Source organism: Macrotis lagotis, chromosome 8 (genome assembly GCF_037893015.1).
Source record: "Macrotis lagotis isolate mMagLag1 chromosome 8, bilby.v1.9.chrom.fasta, whole genome shotgun sequence".
In the NCBI taxonomy this organism is placed as follows: domain Eukaryota; kingdom Metazoa; phylum Chordata; class Mammalia; order Peramelemorphia; family Peramelidae; genus Macrotis; species Macrotis lagotis.
This window is the reverse complement of record NC_133665.1, coordinates 137,775,345-137,798,407: the sequence shown is the minus strand read 5'-3', so window position 1 is coordinate 137,798,407 and position 23,063 is coordinate 137,775,345. Positions and strand designations below refer to the sequence as shown.

Sequence of the window (23,063 nt, the reverse complement as noted above, 5' to 3'; positions counted from 1 at the left end):
CTGAATTTCTCTCTGGGAAACAGGAAGAAGTGTAGCGGGGTGGAGGGGAAGACTAGTCTGTGATTTAGAAGACTGGGCTCAAAGCTGACCACTACTTCCTGAGTGTATGACTATGGTCAAGTCATTTTACCTCTAAGAGGCTCAGGCACCTCTTCTGTATAATGAAGCAAAACTGGATTAAATGGTTTTCAGGATACTCAGGGCTAAATCTGATCATTGCAATGGAAGTCTCCATGGAGGTGTGGTCCCTGAATCCTAAGGCTTTTATGATTCCAATGTGATACTCTGAAGAGTATCAGAGTTCCCCTTACCTCACTCAGCATCTTCCTCTGGAGGCCCCTGTATGGGATGAACCCCCATGCTTTCCTCCAAGCAAGGCTCTCTTTGTCCCCCTTTTTTATGGCTCTCCTTGGGATGGAAAAATGGGGGGGAAAGAGGGGAAAGCTATCCTCATAAAAAATGTTATCTCCCTTACCTTGTCCAGAGCCTAACCCAGATTCTATAATTGGACAGAGTCTACAGCCTCAGAATCCTTTGACATAAAAAGATATACACATGGAAAGATACATTAACACTTTCAACAATGACCTTTTCAATGACACACAGTGGAAAAACACAACCCATTATCATTCAGTGATCTACGTGCACCCAAGAGAGTAATGGAAAAAAAAAGTGCCAAGACCACTCCGCCTCCTCCCCAAAGCCCTAGAGTTGATTCCCCTGCTTATGCCCCCTGAGTCTCCAGGGAGGCCACTGGGAGGTCCGACAGTACCTTACCTCTGGGTCTGACAAACGAGAGGCATCAGGATACAGATAAAACTTGATGCCAGCCGCAGCTCCGGGCAGGGTCACTCCACGTAATAACAGCACAAAAAGCATGATGAAGGGGAATGTGGCTGTGAAGTATACAACCTTAAAATAGAAAAGAAACAGCAGGAAAGCTATGAGATGCCATTGGCTTGTGTTCTTTTTTATTCCCTCTTCCCTTGAGATGAACTCACCCATCATTCATGTCCGTTTATCTTTCTGCACTGTGAGATTTGTGAGGACATGTTCCCAAGGGGACACAGACACACACACATACACAGACACACACACACACAGACACACACAGACACACACACACACACACAGACACACACACACACACAGACACACACACACACACACACACACACACACACACACACACACACACACACACACACACACACCTCCATTCAGAAGAGATCACACCATACTGATTATTGGGAGGAGATTCCTTGAGGGGAATGTCAGAACTGGAAGTCACTCTTGTTAGCAATGATTTGAAAAAACCCTTAAACTGTATTTTTAACATATTGTGATTTTTCTTGTCTAAGTTTCCTTACTTCAAATCCTCTTGGGAGGAGGGATATATCTGATGGCATAAGTAAACTCTCTCTCTCTGTCTCTCTCTCTGTCTGTCTCTCTCTCTCTCTCTCCCTCTAGTTAGACAGACCTGACTTGGATATCAATATTAAACTAATATCTAAAACCCTTGCTTTGCTGTTCAGTCATAGCCAGCTCATTGAGATTCTATTTGGAGTTTTCTTGGGAAAGATACTGGAGTGGTTTGCCATTTTCTTTTCCAGCTTATTTGACAGATGGGTAAACTGAGGCAGTGACTTGCTAGGGGTCAAAATGTTAGTTAATTTCTGATGCTGAATTTTAACTTAGATCTTCCTGAGTTCAGGTACTTCATCACCTAAGTGTCATAAATTCCTTTAGTAGGGTGTTGATATTTTTTAACCATTGATATCTGTATACCATCCACCATCCTTTTGAGGTCCTTCCCAAAATTCAACTACTACCACCTTTTTACCCAAAAGGGAAGCTAGGTGGCACAGGGTATAGAGTGCTGATCTTGGAGTCAGGAGGACTCTAGGAGGAGTTTGAATCCAGCCTCAGATACTTGCCACTCAATAGTTGTATGACCTTGGGCAAGTCACTTAACCCAGATTGCCTTGCATCCAGGACCATCTCCAGTTATCTTAATTCATATTTGGTCACTGGACCCAAATGGATCAGGAGGAGAAAGTGAGGCAGATGACTTAGCACAGTCCCCCTCACTCAAATTCAATTCATTAACTTGTCATGGCATCATCTCCCTGATGTTGTGGGTCTTCTTTGAAAATGAAGGACAAACATTATTATTATTTTGCCTAATACCTTAATTTTTTTTTATAATTCCATATTCTATCCTAGGTCATGAGAAAACATATGCAAAATGATCAGAATTTCATGAGGCAGGCAGAGAGAGGATTATTAGCTCCATTTTATAGATGATAAAACAGAGGCTTAACTAGTTAATTGGTTTGGCCAAGAACATAAAGGTAATTAGTAGTGGGCTGCAGATTAGAACTCAGATCTCCTGAGAGTCTGAGTATGATCTGCCTCTAGGGGAATGATTCGAACCCACATATGACTAAGCAGCAATGTGGAAATTTTAGATTTCCAACTAGTGGTGAGACCAAAAACAGTGCTTTTTTAACCCCAAATTAACATAGTAAATTCCATACTCATTTACCTAGAAAATCCTCAGATCTGCCTCTATTAGCTGAGCACTTTATTTAATTGAGGTAGCAATTATTTACAAAAAACATATTCTAATTCATATTTATTTACATATTATTGAATCTGAGCTTTAAATACTTTGAGTATGGGAGTACATTTTATTAAACTTTGTGTACCCTCCATGCTTAGAATTGAACCTTGAAAATAGAAGTGGTGTATCTATTAAAAGAATAAATACATATATATACCCATTTTAAATAATTCACCATCTATCTGCTCTGACTTCTAGGATGTATGTTCATTGATATAAACAATTGAACCTTGAAAATAGAAGTGGTGTATCTATTAAAAGAATAAATACATATATATATATATACCCATTTTAAATAATTCACCATCTATCTGCTCTGACTTCTTGGATGTATGTTCATTGATATAAACCAGACTTATGAAAAAAACCACAAACTTGACCAGGCTAATAATAATAAAAGGCATTTGTAGTGAATGAGTCTGAGCAAAGAAGACTGATTCCCTCACTAAATTAGGCCAATATCTCTAATGCTTTGAACCTAATTGTTGGTCACATTGCATTGCACAGAAACTCTCCAACAATTGAATTTTGAGCATGCCAAATCAAATCAAAAGAGCACTGTTAAAATGAAAATCTGTTAACTCACACTAGGTAATACATGCCCCAAGTCACCTAACATCATTCAAAGGCAGTCTGACAAGATGAAAAGACCTTGAGCTGGGAGACCTGAGGAGTCCTCGGTTTCCATCGCAACTCAGCATTTAACTTTCAGTGTGACTAAGAACAAGACATTTCATCTCTCTGGTCCCCTATTGTCTCACTTTAAAAGGTGATGAGCTTAGATAATACTATTATTTAGTCTCATTTATTTCAATGTGACCTAGAACAAGACATTTCATCTCTCTGGTCCCCAATTGCCTCACTTTAAAGGTAATGAGCTTAGATAATATTATTATTCTTTAGTCTCAATCTTTCCAGCTTTAAAATTCTCTAAGTGCCCAAAGATTTGGTCAGAATAATTACTTCATCCACTGCAACATTCTCTGTGATCTCCATCTTTGAATATGGCACTACCACTCCAGGTACTTGTCCCCTATTCCTTTGTTGAAAATTGACCCTTAAAAGATTTAAGGGTACAACTCAAATTTTATTTCTTGAAACTTCCCTTGATAGCAGCAGCAGCAGTATCCCCTATCTTTTTACTTTGCATAATACTTAATTGGTCGGTCCCTCCCTCAAGCTCATTTATTTCTCTCATTCATTTTATAATGATGTATCCATACTTTGTCTCCAGCTATTAGTTATAAATTCCTAATGGGCAGGGGATTAGGTAGTGAAGTGGATAGAATGACAGATCTGGAGACAGGAAGACTCATCTTTGTGAGTTCAAATCTGGTTTCAGACACTAACTGTGTGATCCTGGACAAGTCAGTTTCCTCATCTGTAAAATGAGTAAAATGAAGAGGAAATGATAAACCAATTCAGCATCTTTGCCAAGAAAAAATCCCAAATGGGGTCATGAAGAGCTGGACCTGACTGAAAAATGTCTGAACAACAAAAATATCTCATTTATCTTTGGTAGCCACTCCATGACTAACACTATGGTTTGAGTGGTAAAGAAAGTTCATCCATGTCTGCCATTTATATTGCTTCCATTTTCCTAATGTTTTAATGGTTACAAGTACAAAGTATTTCCCATATAACAATTTTGTTGTGTACTATTGTGTCTTATGACCACTATTTTACAGGTGAGAAGTAGAGTTTATAGTGGTTGAAGTCAGGAAGATATAGGTTCAGGTTCTACCTTGGTCATTAGCTGTGTGGCCAAAGACAAGCTGTTAACCATCTTAGTGCCTTGGATAATTATCTAGGCTCTTAAAGTTTTAGATGAGCTAGAAAGGACCTCAGGCACGATGTAGCTCAAATTTTATAGGAAACAGAGATCCAGGAAGTGAAAAACTTGGCCAAGATCATAGGCAAAATTACAGATGAAGAATCAGTTCCAGAGAAGAGTGATAACTTGATTACATTCAGGCAGATAGTAATGGATGGAGCAAGGAGTCAAGACTAGGCCTCCTAACCTCTATGTACTATGCAGAATAAATGAATGAATTAAAAAAATCCCCACCATCTCTGAACCATAAACTAAATGATCTGTAAGGCCTCTTCTGGCAATCAGATTCTATAGCTTCATTCTTGGCTCTTGAACTCCTACAACTCCCCGAGGAGTGGTTAGGGTGTCTTACATCAATCAATTTATGAAATGCTTAAGAGAAACATAATCAAACAAAACTCCCCCAAAGCCTCTCCTCCTCCTCCCTTCCTGAGGACAGGCTTCCCCATCTCCATTAGTAGCCAGCTCCTGGCCAGCCCCAACCCAGGAACCCTGGAGACATGCAGACTGCCCAAGACAATAGCTGCCCGCCATGAATGGATTCCTCAGACTCTGTTGGGCAGGCACTTCAAAGCCTGCAGTCTTCGAGGGCTCCCACTATTGTGCCAGGCAATCTCTACTTGCAGCAAAAGGGTTTTGTGTCTAGGGTGAAGGGTGGTGGTGGTGGTTACAGTTATTGTTCCTGGAGGAGTGAGGGGGGATTGAGTGTTTGTAGATCACGTGTATGCAGATTTTCGCTTTTGTTGTGTTGTCTTGTATTTGTGTGGATGTGTGTTTAAACTGGAGTCAACCAGGCTCCCCCTTTGTAATTATATCCCCGTCGCCTCATTTAAAATATATTTTTGTTTTGCAAAATTTACTGATCGAGAGGGAAAGCTCTTGAGATACACTCTCCTGCTTTTTAAATATGTCCTAGGGGAGTTATGCCAGGAGAAGCCAAGGCCAGGGGCGCCACAATAACTGGTGGCGTAAAGTCTAACAGGTCTTTTCACAGGCATGGTATTTTTCCGTTCAATCAACCAATCCTTCACAGTATTTAGAATTTAAATACATGTGGTTCAACAGAACAGAAAATTTAATAGAGCTAGCTTTTATGCTGGTAACCTGAAAAGGAAAAAATGCTGGTTTTACAGCTGTGGATTATTTGGTAGTATTATAGACATTTGGAACAAGAGGGGACCTGAGAGATCTTCTCTCATCATCCCTTTACTTAGTAGGGTAGGAAATAATTTCACAGAAAGGAATAACTGGCACAAGATAATATGACTAATATAATATGGAAGAGTTGGGACTAATCACCATATCATCTTCCCCAGTTGCCTCCTGTGTAAAATGAAAGATGGAGAAGGGTTGGGATAAATCAGGACATGGGGCCTATAAGGAACCTGATGAGGGGGAAAATGCATTAACCTCTTACTGAAATTAAGTTCTCTTCAATTATTTAACAATATAATTTTGAGAAGGATAGGGTTCATAGGCTTCAACAGATTGGCACAGGGTTCTAAGATACAAAAAAAAAAATATTAGGGACCCTTGGGCTTTCTGATGGACTCTTCCAATTTGCAGATTCTATGAAATAAGAAGACTTGTAACTGCATCTGTCTAGATTTACTCTACCAATAAACTGTGGAACTGTAAGTCACTTGTCCTCCCTGAGTCTCCACATTCATCCCCATCCATAAATGAGAGGGCTGGACCGATAAGCTTGAAGGAGACAACAGGCAGGTCTAAAATTCTTTATTCTAAATCAGAGGTGCCAAATTCATACCTGCAAAACTGGGGAAATGTTTAACAAAATAAAAATACAACATAGATGTGATTTTGTGGTTTCCTAAGTCAATCTGCAGCCTGCAGGGGTCCATCGTCTAAGTTTGACACTAACGTTCTAGGGCTGCTTTCAGTTCTGGTCTCTGAGGCTCCTTCTATTTCCAACATTTGTTTTCTAGTTCTCCCTCACTCAAATCCAATTCATGTGCTTGTCTTGGCATCACCTCCCTGAGGTCATGGTCTTCTTTGAGAATGAAGGACAAACAATTTCCAGGTCTCTTCCAGCTCCAATACTCTCTGTTCTAAGGTTTCATTAAGAGCTTTCGTTCTATATTTTAAGGACTTTCCTAGATCTATCATTGTCATTTTCAAGATCCCTTGTAATTCTAACTGTCGTTGGTTTAATGTTCCTGCGAGCTATAAGATTCTGTAGTCTAAGATCTCTTCCAGTTCAGACATTCTGTATTCTCATTTACCTGATCCAAGGAACTCGGATATGCTGACAGAAACTTCAGGTCAACTACCAATGTGCATTGGTAAAGGAAGGTTCCCTACCTGGCTTCCCTACCTTGATAAATTCCAAATGGAGGGAGGGGGATGTAACATCAGCCACTACCACCATTAGGAACCTAGTGCATTTTTTTCACTTTCATGAAAAACTCTGAAGAGCCTTTATTAGGGTGTGAGAAGAAACAACTTAGTCAAACACATTCTTTTGTGTCTATGTAACCACAAAGTTGAACCACACCCTTGTTTCCTAGGTCCAGGTTGCCAGAAGGTGAGGTAAGGAAGGACTGTGGGAAGGGATCTTGGGAATCAGCAATTCATACCAGAGCTGGGTAGCAAAGTCTCCTGACTTCCTTTTCAGTCTATTCCAGAGACTGAACAGAGTTTACCATCTGCATTTTTAGGTTGTGGGAACTTGAAGAGCAAGCAGTGTAATGTTATGAACACAAGCCTTGGCATCAGGAGACCTGAGGCCAATCCCAGCTCTGCTATCAGCTTGCTATGTAGGGGTGACAAGTCATTTACTGCCCCGCAGCACCTCCTTTTCCTTATCTGCCACTGGACAAGAATGATGTACCCCAATACCCTTTTGAAATAGATATGAGCAGGGACAGCTGGGTGGCGCAGTGGATAGAGCACTGGCCCTGGAGTCAGGAGTACTTGAGTTCAAATCTGGCCTCAGATACTTAATAATTGCCTAGCTGTGTGGTCTTGGGCAAGCTACTTAACCCCATTGCCTTGCAAAATCCTAAAAAAAAAAAAAAAAAAAAAAAAAAAAAAAAGTAGATATGAGCTAGTATTAATAAGTGACTTGCCCAAGGAGAATGAAGACTAGAACTCATGTCTTTGGACTCCTGAGAATTAGTGAAGTTTCCTCCAGAACCTATCAGCCCTTCTAAGGAGGCAGGAGCCTAGCAATAGTATGATCTGCATGCCAAAGCAAGCACATGATTCTGGGAAGTGGCCAGTCATTCGCCTGGAGCCGAGATTTGTTGTCTGAACTCACTGGTCAATTCAGACACTGCCCTACTGAGGGCCAAGTATCTCTTAGGACTTTACTTGCTCATATGAGAGAAATGAAACCATCTCCAACTGTTATACTGCAGAAAGAGTCCATCCTCTGGGGTCAGGAGGCCTCCATGAGTTCAAATCTTTGACCCTTATTATTTATTACCTGTGTGACCCTGGGCAAATCACATAACCTCCTTGGGTCTCCGTTTCTTTTCTGCAAATTATTATTAAGTAGACTAAATGGCTTCCAGTGTAGCACAGAGTAGGTGTCTTATTCCCACCATGCATAATAAATCATATTTCTGTATTGTTTTAAGGTTCACAATTTTATTTGACCCTAATCACTGCCTTGTGGGGCAGGTGCCTCATTTACAGAGAAGGAAATTAAAGTCATCTTCCCTCTCTCATTCATTTTTCTCATCTGCAGAATGAAGTGGCTTCACTAGACTGACTCTCAGTTCCCTTTTTGCTCTAAATCTAGATTCCTTTGCACTCAAGGCCATACAATAAGTAAATGTCCAGGGCAAGATTTGAACCCAGATCTTCATGGTCCTCAATCCAGTCATGCATCTGCTCTGCCACTTTCCATACCTTATTAGAACCTTGCATCTTTCCATTTGCTCAAAATAGTGTTACATATATAACGAGAAGTTTTCTAAAGGGCTCGTGGAGTGGAATGGCATCCCATAGTGCCCTGTTAATAGTATAATATGTGTGGTATATACATTTTTTCCTGCAAACATGGATCAAATGAGCATTAGTAAGTTCATATGTAAAAGAGTTCACAAACCTCAAAGCTCTACAGAAATGTTAGCTGTTGTTATTGCTGTTGTCAGAGGACCTGGCTCTGTTACTTGCTACCTGGGGAAACTTAGGTCCCAAATGAGAGAGCTAAGCTAAATGATCAATATTCAATAGTCCTCTCTCTTCACTTTACAGATGGGGAAACTAAGACCAAAAGAGATAAGATGACTAGTCTGGGGTCCTATAATGAAGTAATGGTATACAACTCAGGCAGAAGAACACTTGATTCCCAGTCCTAGGTTTTGTTCACTCAAAGTTTCTCAAAATGTGGCTTTGCAGGAACAATTGTTTCTACCATATAATATGAAGATGAGTCTCAGTCTGAAGTTGAGAAATACCACTTGGTTGAATACCTGTGACTCTCAGAGTACAAGAGTCAGGATGGATTTCAACATTCAAGCTGCCATTCTTTTATCCAGCTTAAAGACTTCAAAGAATAGAAATATGCTTCAAAGCCATTTTTTGGTAGAGAATCTATTATCAACCATGTAGATGAGATGGCAATGGGCAGATGATTTATTGATTTCTGAGTGCAAGGAAATCCAAAGAACTCTGCCCATATTTCTACTGGTCATGCTTTGCATAACCAGAAGCAAAGTTATTGTTCTATTCTTTCCAGAGAGCCATGCCCTCACCTTTGAGACCCTAGAATCGAAAATGCCCTAGGGAGTCAAAGAAAGGATGGTACAGTGTAAAGGACACTGAACCAGGAGCACTGAGTTCTCTCCATGAGTTTGTAGTATAAAAGCACATACTTGAGTCCATGATTACTATCAGTCTTGACTAGCATTTGACTAACTTTCTCTTGCCTTCCCATGTAGAACTTAACTCCATAAAGGAAGAAAAACCTGTCCTTATAAATATTTCCAAATGGCTAACATACAACTGGAGTAAAGTACACATTTGACAAATAGGACGGTACCTTAGTCAAGGATCATAGTACATCAACCACCAAGTAAGAAATCAAATGAAATATCTTGGAGAAAAAAGTTGTAATAAACCTTTACCTGCACTATAAAATTTTTATGAAGAAAATCTGGGGCATCTAAAGAACATGTGAATTTGTCTGGTGAGGTAGTGAACACTCCATCACTACATAGGATCAAGCAAAGACTAGCTGATCATGTATGGATTATCATCACAGACCTTCAAGTTTAAAAGATACCTGAGGGATAGAATTATTAAATTATTTGTTCCAGGAAGACAGACTTATCACACTAGGTCCTTTGATTCTGGACCAAGTATAATGCATCTTCTTTATGACCTTATCTCTCTTCCAGATGCACAGGGGATTCCTTTATCTGAAGAAAAATTGGATTAGATGACCTGGAGCTTCCCCACAGCTGCTAAATGCTCTTAAACTCTGTGCTATCATGGACATCTCTGGTACTCTGAAGAGTCCTATGTACCCCTTCTCAGAATTCCAAATTGAAATAATTGAAGGAAATGCTTTGAGGTTGGTAAAGATGAAGATAATCATTTTTCCACCATCCAAATCCACAGATATCCCTAAAACCTATACAAAGATCCCTTCTTGTTAAAAACCCCTATTGTCAATTCTACCCACTCCAAATTATGCTGGAGAATTTGAAATAGTAGGTCTGATTGGTCCATGTGATGTGTGATCTCGGTGGGGGGGTACTAGAAAGACCAAACTTACCCTGGCGGGGGGAGATGAATAAGGAGGAGAGAAGCAAGGGAAACCTCTAACCCCATTCCCCCAACAAATACAGAAACCAAGCATGACTTACTTTCCCAGTTGACTTGATTCCTTTCCAAATGCAGAAGAAACAGATTGTCCAGACCAAGAGAAGGCATAGGGCCAGGTCCCACTTCAGAGAGCCAACATCTTCAATTCCTTTCGACAGGCTCAACACATTTCGCCTTTAAGGTGGAGAGAGAAACAGACAGAACCAGAGAGAAGTTAGTCCATCCCTGTGGCCAGTTGGGAACTTGGTGAAATCTCTGGAACCATCCATGAGATGTCTAAAAGTTAGTGTCTGCCAAGTCCACCCATGTTATCTTGCAAATACTTTTGAATTTGCTCATCCATGTAGATGGTGTTTTCCTGGATGACTGTAAACTCTCAGAAGGCAAGAACTGTTTCACTTTTTATTCTAAACTCCTTCCCAGCATACTGAAAATATTTAAAGAAAGCATTAAATGTTTATAGATTCCATCAATGCTTAAACTGGCAGAGATCACAGAGATAGCAGTTTCTATCCTTTGATTTTACAGATGGTAGAGTGAAAGGATTTGTCACACAACTGCTTAACTAGATGAAGCCTAAAGCTCCCTCCTACTCTTTGAAGTCTCTGATCCAAGTAACATGGATCAGATATGAACCCCTAGAGTATGACCCTGAAATATGTCATGCCACTTAACTTTATCTGTCTTTGACATAGTTGTTTGACTGATAGATCAGTAGAATATGGCAAACGGAATAAAATTTTAACCAAGCTTTTGATGAAGTCTCTCCAGATATTCTTGTGGGAAAGACAATGATATGAACTCAATAACAGTACTGTTTGCATCAAGGCTCAAAAGTATAGACCCTCAGTTAGTTAACATTTTTAGTGATGACTTGGAAAAAGATGCATTTAATATGCTTTCCAAATTATAGGCATACCTTGTTGATACATGGGTTCAGTTCCAGAACTACCCCAATAAAGTGACTATAGCAATCAAATGAGTTAGACAAACTTTTTGATTTTCCAGTATATATAAATAGGCAATAGTTTTTAAAGGAAAAGGATATGCCTTAATTAAAAAATGCTTTTCTGTTAAAAAACCTGCACTTCTCATTTCCTTCAAGAACTTTCCCTTTGAATTCACAACTTGGTTAACCATTTTCCAAAGAGGCCTAACTTTCAGCCTAGTCCAGCTCTAAAAGGAATAGCAATTATACTCAATAGATTTGCAGTTTCATGTGCATCTTTAAAAGCTTAATCAATTCTAGCTTTTGTTTTAAAGTGAGAGATAGATGGGATTCCTCCTCTCTCTTGAAATGATTGGGGGTGGAGGGGTTATTAACGCCTAATTTCAATATTGTTGGATCTCAGGGAATAGAGAGGCCTGAGGGGAAAGAAATGGGGAACTGACTGGCCAGTAGAGGTATCAGAAGATATGCCCCAAAACAATTTACAATAGTTGTATCCAACATCACTGATCACAGATCACCATAACTAGTGTAATAATAATAATAATAATAATAACACTAATAATAAAGTGGAAATATTGCAAGAATGATCAAAATGTGAGAGATAAACAATGTGAATAAATACTATTGGAAAAGTAGTGCTGAACTACGTCCTGGATGTAACATTGCTACAAACTTTCAATTTTGCACAAAGTGAAATATCTTCAAAACACAATAAAGTCCAATAAAATGAATTATTACTGCATGCACTAGATGACAAGATACAAAAATATAGTAGAGGCTGTGCTGCTGGGAAGTTGGGACAAGTAGATCCCTTGGGTTCCAAAATTCAGAGCTTTTGTAGGGTGAGAGTTAACCAGGTATCTACCCCATAGTTCTCACTGGGGTGAATTCTACCCTACCCCTAGTTCCCCAGGAGAGGACCACCAGACGTCTGCCTAAGGAGGGGGCAGCTAAGAGATAAATAAAAGTCCTGGACCTAGAGGAAGGAAAGACTCATCTTCCAGAGTACAAATCTGGTCTCAGACATTTACCAATTGTGTGACCCTGGGCAAGTCACTTAACTCTATTTACCTCACTTTCCTCATCTATAAAATGAGCTGGGGAAGGAAATGGCAAACCACTCCACTATCTTTGCCAAGAAAACCAAAATACGTCATGGATAGTTTGATGCAAAATCAACAACGACAATAAAAAAGGAGGGATAAACCAAGACCAGAGGACCAGAGGAAAAGAAGAAGCAGGCTAAAGTTTTTATGTTCATCAATATTAGATGCAGAGGCAGGGTCACTTCTAATCAGATGAAGTATAAAAAGAGTAAAAGAATACATTTTGAGTTTTAAAAGATATAGATGAAGAAGGTATGAGTGGACATTAGTTTGTCTGCAAACGACCAGGGGATTTTAGTGGAATACAAATCTAATGAATAAAAAGTGATATAAGAACCCCTGAAATTCTAATACTATATTAGGGGGTTATTGAGAGGGTTAGGGAAGAGACAGTACTTTGGTTTGCAGCCCTTATCAGACCATATACAGGATAGTGTTTTCAGTTCTAGGTATCATATTTTAAAACAGACCAAATAAGGAATGGTGTTTTCAGTACTGGGTGTCATATTTTAGGAAACTAGAGAGTGCAGGAGGTTAAATAGGATGGCTGAGAGCTTGACTTCAAGGTCAAATGACTGCAGACTAAGCCTGAAGAAGACTCTGGGGTTGCAGAGGGTGGACACAGCAGTCCTCTTCAAGTATTTGAAGGTTTTTCCTGGGAAGAGTAATGAGATTTTTTTTCTCCTTGGCACTAGAAGGAAGAATTGATGTCAGAAAAAAAAAAACAACCCAGCAACTTAATGATGATAGGAACTGTCCAAAGTGTAATGGACTGCCTTGAGAGCTGGTAGCTTCTCCTTCACTATGGTTCTTCAGGTAAAGGTGATAGGTGATCACTTGCCAGGGATGTTAAAGGAATTCTCATTCCGGATTAGTTAGTTTAGGAGGTCCCTCTCACTTCAGAGATTCTCTGACTCCCATCACTAGAATTCAGGGATCCTGATACCTACTCCAGTGCTCTTTGCTGGCATTTTTAGATGGCATTTTAGAATAAGCATCCCTAAGAGAGATAGGCAGGCACTTTCCAGATGGAGTTAATATTGCATTGGCAAAGTGATCAGTGATGGCTGGTCTCATCAACTGAGTAGGAAACAACTGGCTAGATACCATTTGGTCTGATAAGTCTCCAAGTATCCCATCTTCCTCTCCCAAGAACCTGAGGGAATCACTCACTGCCATCATTGTTTCAAATGTTATTCTATTACCACTATGATGGAAAGCCCAGTCCTTAGATTTGGAAGGGACCCAATCAATACCATGGTTACCTGGGTTTTCTTCTATTTCATTTCATTCAGCTTCTTGGGGGTAACTAATGAAAATAAAGGGAAACCAAAGGATCATTTACATAGCCTTTTCATTAAAAGGGGGGAGTAATTTACATGATAATTTTATTATATATTTAAAAGGAATAGAAATTGTATTCAATCAATTTGCAATTTCATGTGCATCTTTAAAAATATATATGCTACATTATGTAAATTTTTGTTTTATTTCATGAATTAAAAGGCAGTCTACCCCCTTACCCTCCTTAATTTTTGAATGTTTTCCCTTTCATCTTGGCCTCTTAGAAGCTCTAGTTAGTTCCATTTGGACCATAGCTAAAATATCCCCCTCCTACATGAAGCCTTTTCTAATCTTGCACTTTCGATGGCAATATTTTGCATCCCCCAAATTTTACATTTCTTTCTCAAAGTGCATATTATTTCACCTCAAGTTGAAAAGTTCCCGAAGGTTAGGAGCTGTTGTCCCTTTTGGGTTTCTATCCTCAGCCTTCAAATATGGTGCCTGGCTTTTAATAAATGCTCTCTGAAAACTAAATTAAAGATGTCAGGACATTGGAGTTGGAAGAGGCTTTGAAGGTCACCTTTTCTGATACCCTCCTTTTAAACTGAAAAAGCTCAAAGAAGTACAGGAAATAGGTTTTTCAGGATCATACAGATAAATAAATAAATTAGGATCCAGGACCTCTAACCCTAAATCCAATTCACTTTCCACTACATCATATCACCTCTTCCTAGCATCCCTTATATATACAGAAAGGCACCCTCCAAAATGAGTTATTTTTTTTTTTAGGGTTTAAAGCAAATGGGGTTAAGTGGCTTGCCCAAGGCCACACAACTAGGTAATTATTCAGTGTCTGAGACCAGAATTTGAACCCAGGTACTCCTGACTCCAGAGCCGGTGCTTTATCCACTGAGCCACCTAGCTGCCCTGAGTTATTTTTTTCAAATCCCCAGAGTTATACACAAGGTAGATGCACCTAAAAATCAGGATAGGTCAGTGCACTTTGAGGTTGTTGTCAAGCTAATCAACTAAACCTCAGTCTTCTCATCTGTAAAATGGGAATGTTAATTAATGCTTATCCTAAGGGGGGGGGGGGTAAGATAAACCAAGAAAAGAGATGCAATAGTTTTTTGTAAAGTTAGAAGGGTAGTTTTTTCGTTGTCTTTTTTAAATCAAAGTATCTCTTTCCTAGGTCAGACCCTGATACTGGTAAACAGTATGTAAGAAATGGAAAGGACAATGAAATGATTCAAATCACAGGATTTAGAACCAGAAGGGACCACTTAAGATTAAACTCCAGTCTCTTCATTTAACTGAAGAGGAAATCTTGGTTTTGAATAGTCAACTTAGCCAAGGGACGCAGGGGGTGGATGTAGTGGAGTTTGGGTTCTAAGACAGGTATGTATTTCCACTTTCAGTGCTCTTTCCATGAAACCAAGTTGTCTTCCTAAGATTTCGTCTTAGAGGAGAGTAGGAAATGCTCCTTGGGTAACCATCCACTGAGGGCTTGACCATGGTGTTGAGCACAAATAAAAAACTCAAAGGCTCCCAGAGTGCCTTTTTTTAAATTGGATGGTAATGGAATATGGAGTAAGTTCTGAGTAAAGTTATGTAGATTAGTAAAGTTTGACTTCTTAAAACCTCTGCACATGATATTGTGTTTAGTTCGGCTGAATCTCTATTAATGTGTGCAGCTTTTCCTAGAAATAAATAATCTACGACAACAGAACGTTAGTACTGGAAGGGACTTGAGAGATGGTATAGTAAAAAACACATCTCATTCAATTCTCTCTTTATAAAGGAGGTCAGTGAGGCATAGAGGAAGGAAGGGACTTAGCCACAGTCACTCAGTGCCAAAGCTGAGACTAGAATTGTGGACTTTTCTCTAAGAATAAAGTCTATAAAATATGACCTACTTTCTGTATCTCTGTCATCCTCTGTTCACCGCTAACTACAAATTTCTTGATTCAGTGAAATGAAGCTTTGATAATGAGAATTCAGGTCTGGGAATAGGCCAGACCCTCATTTTGCTCTGCATATACAGCACTGAATTGGCAGCCTCTTAAACTAAAATCGATGAACCATTCAATTCAGCCTTTCTAGTGACTCCTTCAAAGGAAAGCAAAGTGCTGCTTGCTGGGAGAAAAAAGCACATTTTTTTTAATGGCAAACCAATGTCCATTTCAAAATTCTCATACATAGTATAGTGACTTAAGAATCCCAGGGATTTCCCAAAGGTCCTCTTCCTTAGGAGAAATTAAAATCTCCAACCAGAAGCTTCCCATTGGCTATATATTCTTATCTACCATGGATAGTAGGGTATCCCCCACATCCCCCATTCTTCTGGAAGACTAAGTCCAAAATTTATTGTCATCTTCCAAGGAGATCTTGGTTTTCCTCTCCAACCCTCCCAGTCCCTAATATAGTAAGTACCTGAATTATGTTTGTCTTTCATTTTTAAAGACTACTGTGACATTAAGGAGGTGATGCCATGACAAGCACATGAACTGGATTTGAGTGGGAGGCTGCTGTGCTGTCACCAGCCTCACTTTCTCCTCCAGCCATCTGAGTCCAGTGGCCAGATATGAATCAGGATGACCTGGGATGGTCCTGGATGCAAAGTGCTTGAAAAAGGGTAATGGAATAAGGCTAGTTCAACAAGGCTGACCCAGTGTTATATTTTCCTGAAAAAAAGTCTAGAATCTAGAGGACCCAGGAGGGGAGTCAGGAAACCTGACCTTTTTAGTCTGAGAAACTTTGTCCTCTTGTCCAGTGAGAGGATCATAGAATCTTCAAGATGGGATAGACCTTTAGGGTTACCCAGTGGTAGCAACTTGCATTTATAGGAATGTTTATCTCCACAGCCATAAGGGACCCAAGAGGCCATTTACAATCCCAGATTTCAATCTAGAAGGAGCATTAGAGGCGATCTAATGCAACTCCCTCATTTGACAGATGAGGAAACTAAGGCCTGGGAGATTATATGATTTTCCCAAGCTCAAGGGGCAAGATCTGAACCTTAGGTCCTCTGATTCCAGAATCAATGATTATTCTCTTATACCATGTTTCTTTTGATAGATGCTAAGAGGGGCAGCTAGGTGGTACAATGGATAGAGCACTGGCCCTGGAGTCAGAGGATCTGAGTTCAAATTGGATCTCAGACACTTAATAATTGCCTAGCTGTATGACCTTGGGAAAGTCATTTAACTCCATTGCCTTGCCAAAAAGCAAAAGCAAAAGCAAAACAAAAACAAACAAAAAAACAAATAAAATTGGACACTAGGACTACAAAAATGTTTATAAAAATGAATACCAACCCCCTGCCTTCAAGGAGTTTATAGTCAAAATTTACAAGACTTGTTAAAGGTGCCATAGTGGCAGAGTTGGACCTATGAAAAACAAAAGAAAACCAAACCTGATTGTCTAATTCTATGTTGGGGTGGAGAGGGTGGTCTTGGCTCTACCCATGTCAAGGGTTCCAGATGCAACATTCTAGGAATCAGTCTCCTTCCTACCTAGCCACAGAAAGAGACGGGAGCAGGCATCCCGGACTCCTGCCTGCCCCAGCCCAGGGACTGAGGACTGAGCTGTTTTCTTGTCCAAGAATAGTAATGATTCATCCCAGGGTGGATCCTGGAATAGTCTGAATGTCTGTTTTTAGTCGAATGGCTCAGCTGCTGTCCAGCAAACACTCAACAATGTAAGTAAGCTCCAAGTATGGGTCAAATAGTTTCCTTTTGACCCCAATCCAGCCACATAATGGAGCCCGGGCTCCCCTAGAGAATAGCAGAGGTAACAATTGGAAAATACACACCCGGACCTCAAGGCACTAAGTCTATACAATGTTTCCTCCCCTCCCTTCCCCCCCTTTTCCTAAAGCATCCAACAATTGGCTCTGCCTCCCAACAGCTGCAAGGGAAGATTGAGTATAATAAGAGACGTTTGCAAATATGACTCACTCCTTTGATTCTAATAAAGCTAGCCTAATTATATGTGCACATCTCTCCCCAGTGGTTTGTGCAAAGATCTTGGGATAAAGGCCTCATTAGATAACTCCACATTAGCTGCAGGTATTTTCCAGTCGGTTCATTGGTGGCATGGGGGTGGATGCGAGGGGGGACCACATAGGCAGCTGGGGGCATAAGGAAGGGTACCCTGTGGCCTTCGACATGATCAGAGACCCTCAAAGAGGCCTTTGGAGAGAAGAGAAAGAGGTCTTAGAAACCCGAGGTCCAAGGAGACAGCTCTGTCCTCTCCAGATTGCATGACCTTGACCAAGTTAGATCTAAATTCTCAACCTCTAGGGTTGGACTAGATAATCACTTATGGTACCAATGAATTCGGGCATTCTTTGACTTTAAATGGTCTTAGGGATTGGATTAAAAACAAGCTAAGGGAGGACCAGGCTTTGCACAGTAGTTTGGAGCTAAGTTATAAAATCAACAGGAAAAGGGCCCCCTTTTATAGGCCCTGGACATCACAAGTTTCAAGGTGAGAATTGGGGAAGAGGGATCGCTGAAGAATATAGTAGGCAAGTGATGTGGGGCAATATTCCTTGGAGAAGTGCTGATTTCCCTTAGAGAAGGAGGCCTCCCCAGCACCCCGTCCTTGGGTTGTAAGGACAGGAGACCTTAACCTCATTCCTACCTCTCTCTAGCTGTCTAACCATGAGCAAGTTCCTTCCCTTCCTAAGGTTTCCATTGCCTCTGTAAAATGGGAACAAAAATATTGCCCCTAGGGGTGGCTAGGTGGCACAGTGGCCCTGGAGTCAGGAGTACCTAGGCTCAAACCTGGCCTCAGACACTTAATAATTACCTAGCTGTATGGCCTTGGGCAAGCCACTTAACCCCATTTGCCTTGCAAAAAACCTAAAAAAAAAATATTGCCCCTACCGAGCTCCGAAGGGTAGGTGTGAGGAAGGGGCTATATAGCAAGCCATTATCATCAGACTGGCACAGAGCTACTGTCAAATCTCATGAAAGGGAAACCGGCCAGGTTCACAACTATTTTCAGGTACCAGTGAATAACAGATCTCCTTAACTGAGATTTCTTTATTTTCCCATGAAGGCATGTTTACATGTCAACTTGCCAATTCTAGCAACTATGGTTTATACAGTGCTTTAGGAGGTACAAACCACATTCCTTGCATTGACTTTTGAGGAAGAGGGAGCATAATGATGATTCTTCCCCTTTTCAGATCAGGACACTGAAGCTTGGGGAGATGAAGTGGTTGGCCAACTGCTAGTAACAGCAGAGCTAGGGTTTGAATCCAGATCACCTGACCTAATGGGACTGCCGCTCTGTGAAGGTATCTCTCACAATAGCTGGGTCAGGAATCATATTCAGTTTTGGGGTATTTTGGTATTCATTTCTTCTTTTTTTCCCCCCACTTAACATAATCAAAGTCTTAATGTATGCCTGGCTATAATTAAGCTACATGATAACCCACAATCACTTATTAAGTTGCCAAGAAAACACCACGGTCCACAGGCTTGTCAGTGAAGAGTAGGACTGGACTAATAACTGGACAAGAATGAGCCTGTTTATACTGTATTATATGTTACATGTGATGATGTGATGTCGAGTTGACTTTCAAGTCAGGTTTCATCTTTGATACATACTGGTGTGGTGACCCTGGGCAAAGTACAGGGGTACTCTGATGGAGGGTATTTCCTCATCTGAATATTCCCTAAGACCAATGAATCACACATTCATTCACTATCTCTCTAGGTCACATCACTGGAGTTTCACAATAGGCTTTCCTCATAACTACCCTTGGGAGCTCGGTAGAGGCAGCATTTTTGTTCCCATTTTACAGAGGCAATGGAAACCTAAGGAGGGGAAGGAATTTGCTTATGGTTAGAAAGCTAGAGAGAGAGATAGGAATGAGGTTAAGGTCTCCTATCCCCCCCCACCCAAGGCTCTTCTCAGAGGTAACAAACTCTGCTTAGCTTGAGTCATGATAACTTGGGTTCCCAGGCTAGTTGGGGCTCAGGGTGAGTGGAGCTCACGCCAGGCCTTGGGGACCAGCAGCGCTGATCCCATAATAGCAGGAGGCTCCTAGATGTAAACATGAGAAAGCAGGATTGAGCAACTAACACAGAGTGTCCCTTTTCACTGGATCATGTGAGAAAGAGAAGCCTTCCTCCCGCCTTCCTGATGACAGAGATGTGGGCAGTGCTGGCCGCCCAGGGAGGCCCATAAAGGAACAGCAGGATAGCCTCCCATGGAGGCTGGCCACCATAAGAAAGTCTCCTATACTGCCTACGTCTTTTTAAAGACAGCTTGCCCCATCAGATTATGAATGAGAGGGTTCCAATGAGTGTGTGACAGGCATTCTGGGATAAGTTTAAACTAGGCCCACTGAAAGCTCATTGCAAAGTACCCAGGAGGGCCCTAACTTGGCCCCCAACTCAGTTTCTTGCTGCATCTCTCTTGGGAGAGATTTCTTTCCTAAGCAGGTGTCTAAAAGATGAGACACCAAATCCAGGCTGTCTGATCCTCTCTGTTGGCTGCTCGCTCCTTGAGGCTTAGTGGTTGGCATTGCACTTAAAGGTTCTCCTGCCATTAACAGAAAGCTTCACAGGCCCTGTATTTCTGAGCCCCCATCCTCTGCTAAAGGCCCCTGGTGCCTCTGGAAACTTGAAAGTGCTCCAGTACCCAGAGGTGGCTGCTTTCAGCCTACACATTTCCTTATCTTTGGCAAGCATCTTTGGAACTTCTGATCCTCTCCAAGACAGAGATGGTGAGGGCTAACCACAAGGATCACCCCAGCATCAAGTAAATGGGGATAAAAGCATTAATGTGATGTCAAGTTGACTTCCAAGCCAACAATGTTCCCCAATCTCTCTGTGAATTCTTACAAAAGCAAACATACCTTTCCTAGGCTACATGAGTTTTTTGATAATTACTAGTTTTCAACTCTACATAGATGCTATTGCTGTTTATAAAATATGGAGCCATTTAATTATGTTATAGAACCCACAGAAGCTTTCTGACATATATTTTTTTCCTAAATCCAAAGATAAAATAAATACTACCAGATGAATTCTGAGAACTTTTTTGGGGGGAAGGAGGTTCTTGAGGTGTTTCAGTTCTAATTCTGTGACCCCATTTGGGGTTTTCTTGGCAAAGATACTAGGTTTACCATTTCCTTCTTCATCTCATTTTTATAGATAAAAAAAACTAAGGCACAGGTTTAAATGATTTGCTCAGGGCCATATAGCTAATAAATGTCTGAGATCACATTTGAACTCAGGTCCTTGTAATTCCAGGGCTGGAACTCTAGTCACTACACCTGGTTGCTTATTTTTTTTTAATGTCATCACACACAAAAAACGTTGGTAACTAACAATGTAGAAGGAAAAATAATGTTTGGTTTCAGAGGGTGTGAATTCAGTTCCTGGCTGTGTGACTTTAATTAAGTAGCTTGCCATCCTTGAAACTCAAATTTCCCAATCTGTAATGGGGGGGGGGGGAATGGGAGATGATTCTTCCCATGGATGCACTACTATCACCCATCAGATAATAAGAGAAAAGTCCATCAAAGCAAAAAACAAAGCTTAGCTCTTTTTTCCTTATTCCTTATTGTATTTAGGCAGAGCCCAGAGGACCACCAGTGAAGGATGCTGCAGGGTCAATTCCAGCTCTGAGGAGGATTGGGTCCTAAGGTCCCCCAAAAATTCCATAAAGAGGATCAATAGTTGGGCTGAACTGACTGGAAAGTTCAGGATTTCTTTGAGATCGGAGTTTGCCAAATCCTACCAGTCCATTTTATCTTTTACCCAGCTACGATTGTGAAGCCTCCTTCCGGATATTAGTCCTACATGAGGGCTTCTCCACTATCTCCTCAGGTGCTGAGTGGGCTAAAAAGTGGAAAGAGAGGAGGACAATTCTATCATTTGCCTCTCTCAACCCTTTTTGAACTTGCTAAGGAAACATGATGAAGTGATTGTCTTCTTTCTGCAGTAAAAACAAATATCAGTTCGGTAACACTATTGATGCTCTCAAAGGGAGAGTGCTAGGAAAAAAATGTCAAAGGGAGAAGGACTTAGATTACAGTTATGGACTCATGGTGGATGACACTTATGATCTTCCCAATGTGATTCTAAGATAGGGCTACTAAGATTGTGGGGTGTTTGGGAACAGAAGTAGCACCAGGAGCAAGTAAATGCAAAAAAAAGTCTTGGCCATGACCTTGGGGCTCTCCAGTGACTTTCACTAGCTCTCCTTGGGTGAAACACATCTTAAGAGTGTGGGAAAGCAGGCCCACAGCTCATGCCAGGAAGATTCAAGGGATAAAGATCTCAGGCTTAGATTTATGGCATGCAATATTAGCCTGCTGGGTTGTTTGGTCAGGCTTTGAACACTAAAGAGAAATCATGGGGGTTTCCAATCATTTCAACTACTCTCCTGCAGGGCTTGAGAGACTCAGAAATGTTCCCATTGACCACAAAGGGAGGGTTCATTTTCTAGTATCTGTAGGTAAGTGGCAGGGGATAGATCAGGGTGATGGTGGAAGTGAATCTCAAGGATCAGGAAAGGACTTCCTTTATTTCTGGAAATCCCAGGGGATGGGTGGAGTGGGAAGCAGTAGCCCCCCCACACCCTTCCCTTTCTGTCCTTCTGATTCCTCAGACTGATTGTTCTTGGGGAAAGGGCATACTGGGTGGGCAATACCAGTTGCCCACACCTCAGGATTGGAGTCCCTGTCTCCCACGCAAGACCTAAATCCCCACAAAAGTAACAGGAAGAAGGAATGTGTGACTTCTGTAATAACACACTGGAAAATCCAGTGTGGAATGCCATCCCTTCAACACCCTAACCTCCAACTGGGATCAACTTGCTTCTTCCTTGAAATGCCCTTGCTATTCCTCTCCACCTGTTAGACATAGAACCAGAGTGCTTGGGTTCAAATCATAAATCTATCTCTTATCACCTCTATTGCCTTTAACAAATCACTCATCCCCTCTTGGCCTTAGTCACCTAAGGAGTAAAAAGGAGGTCTTTGGACTAGGTGGACTCAACCGTCTCTTCCAGTTCTAAATCTGAGACTGAATGGCCTCATGAAACCTACTCGTTCTTCAAATTCCTCTTGATCTATGGAGTTCATCCCTGTTCTTTCCATCCTATGCTAATATCTTCTTTTTCTTAATACTTAATATTTTTCTAAATACTGCGCTCTGAGGCAGCTAGGTGGCATAGTGAATAGAGCACTGTCCTAGAGTTAGGAGGACTTGAGTTCAAATCCAGCCTCAGACACATCTTACTTAGCCATGTGACCTTGGGCAAGTCACTTTACCCCACTGCCTTGTAAAAATCCCCCACTCCAAAAATAGCTAACCCTCACTATGTCTCTTCTGAAACCATAACCACAGAATTTCACAAGTAATTAAGCATTAGCTTATAATTATCTTTTTCACAGACATCGATCCAACTTCTCCAATAGGAATTTAAAGTTCT

At 40.9% G+C, this 23,063-nt stretch overlaps 1 protein-coding gene across 4 annotated transcripts in view; it reads right to left on the bottom strand.

Moving 5' to 3' along the window:
• The window catches only part of SLC6A6 (solute carrier family 6 member 6), a 134,608-nt gene that overhangs the window by 28,091 nt on the left and 83,454 nt on the right, over positions 1 to 23,063 (bottom strand). For all 4 annotated transcript variants that reach the window (XM_074198471.1, XM_074198473.1, XM_074198470.1 and 1 more), the window contains 2 exons: positions 10,301 to 10,433; positions 778 to 912 (listed from right to left, as the gene is read on the bottom strand). In XM_074198471.1, the coding sequence (XP_074054572.1) occupies positions 778 to 912; positions 10,301 to 10,433 (268 nt within the window). The remainder of the gene's footprint in view (positions 1 to 777; positions 913 to 10,300; positions 10,434 to 23,063) is intronic.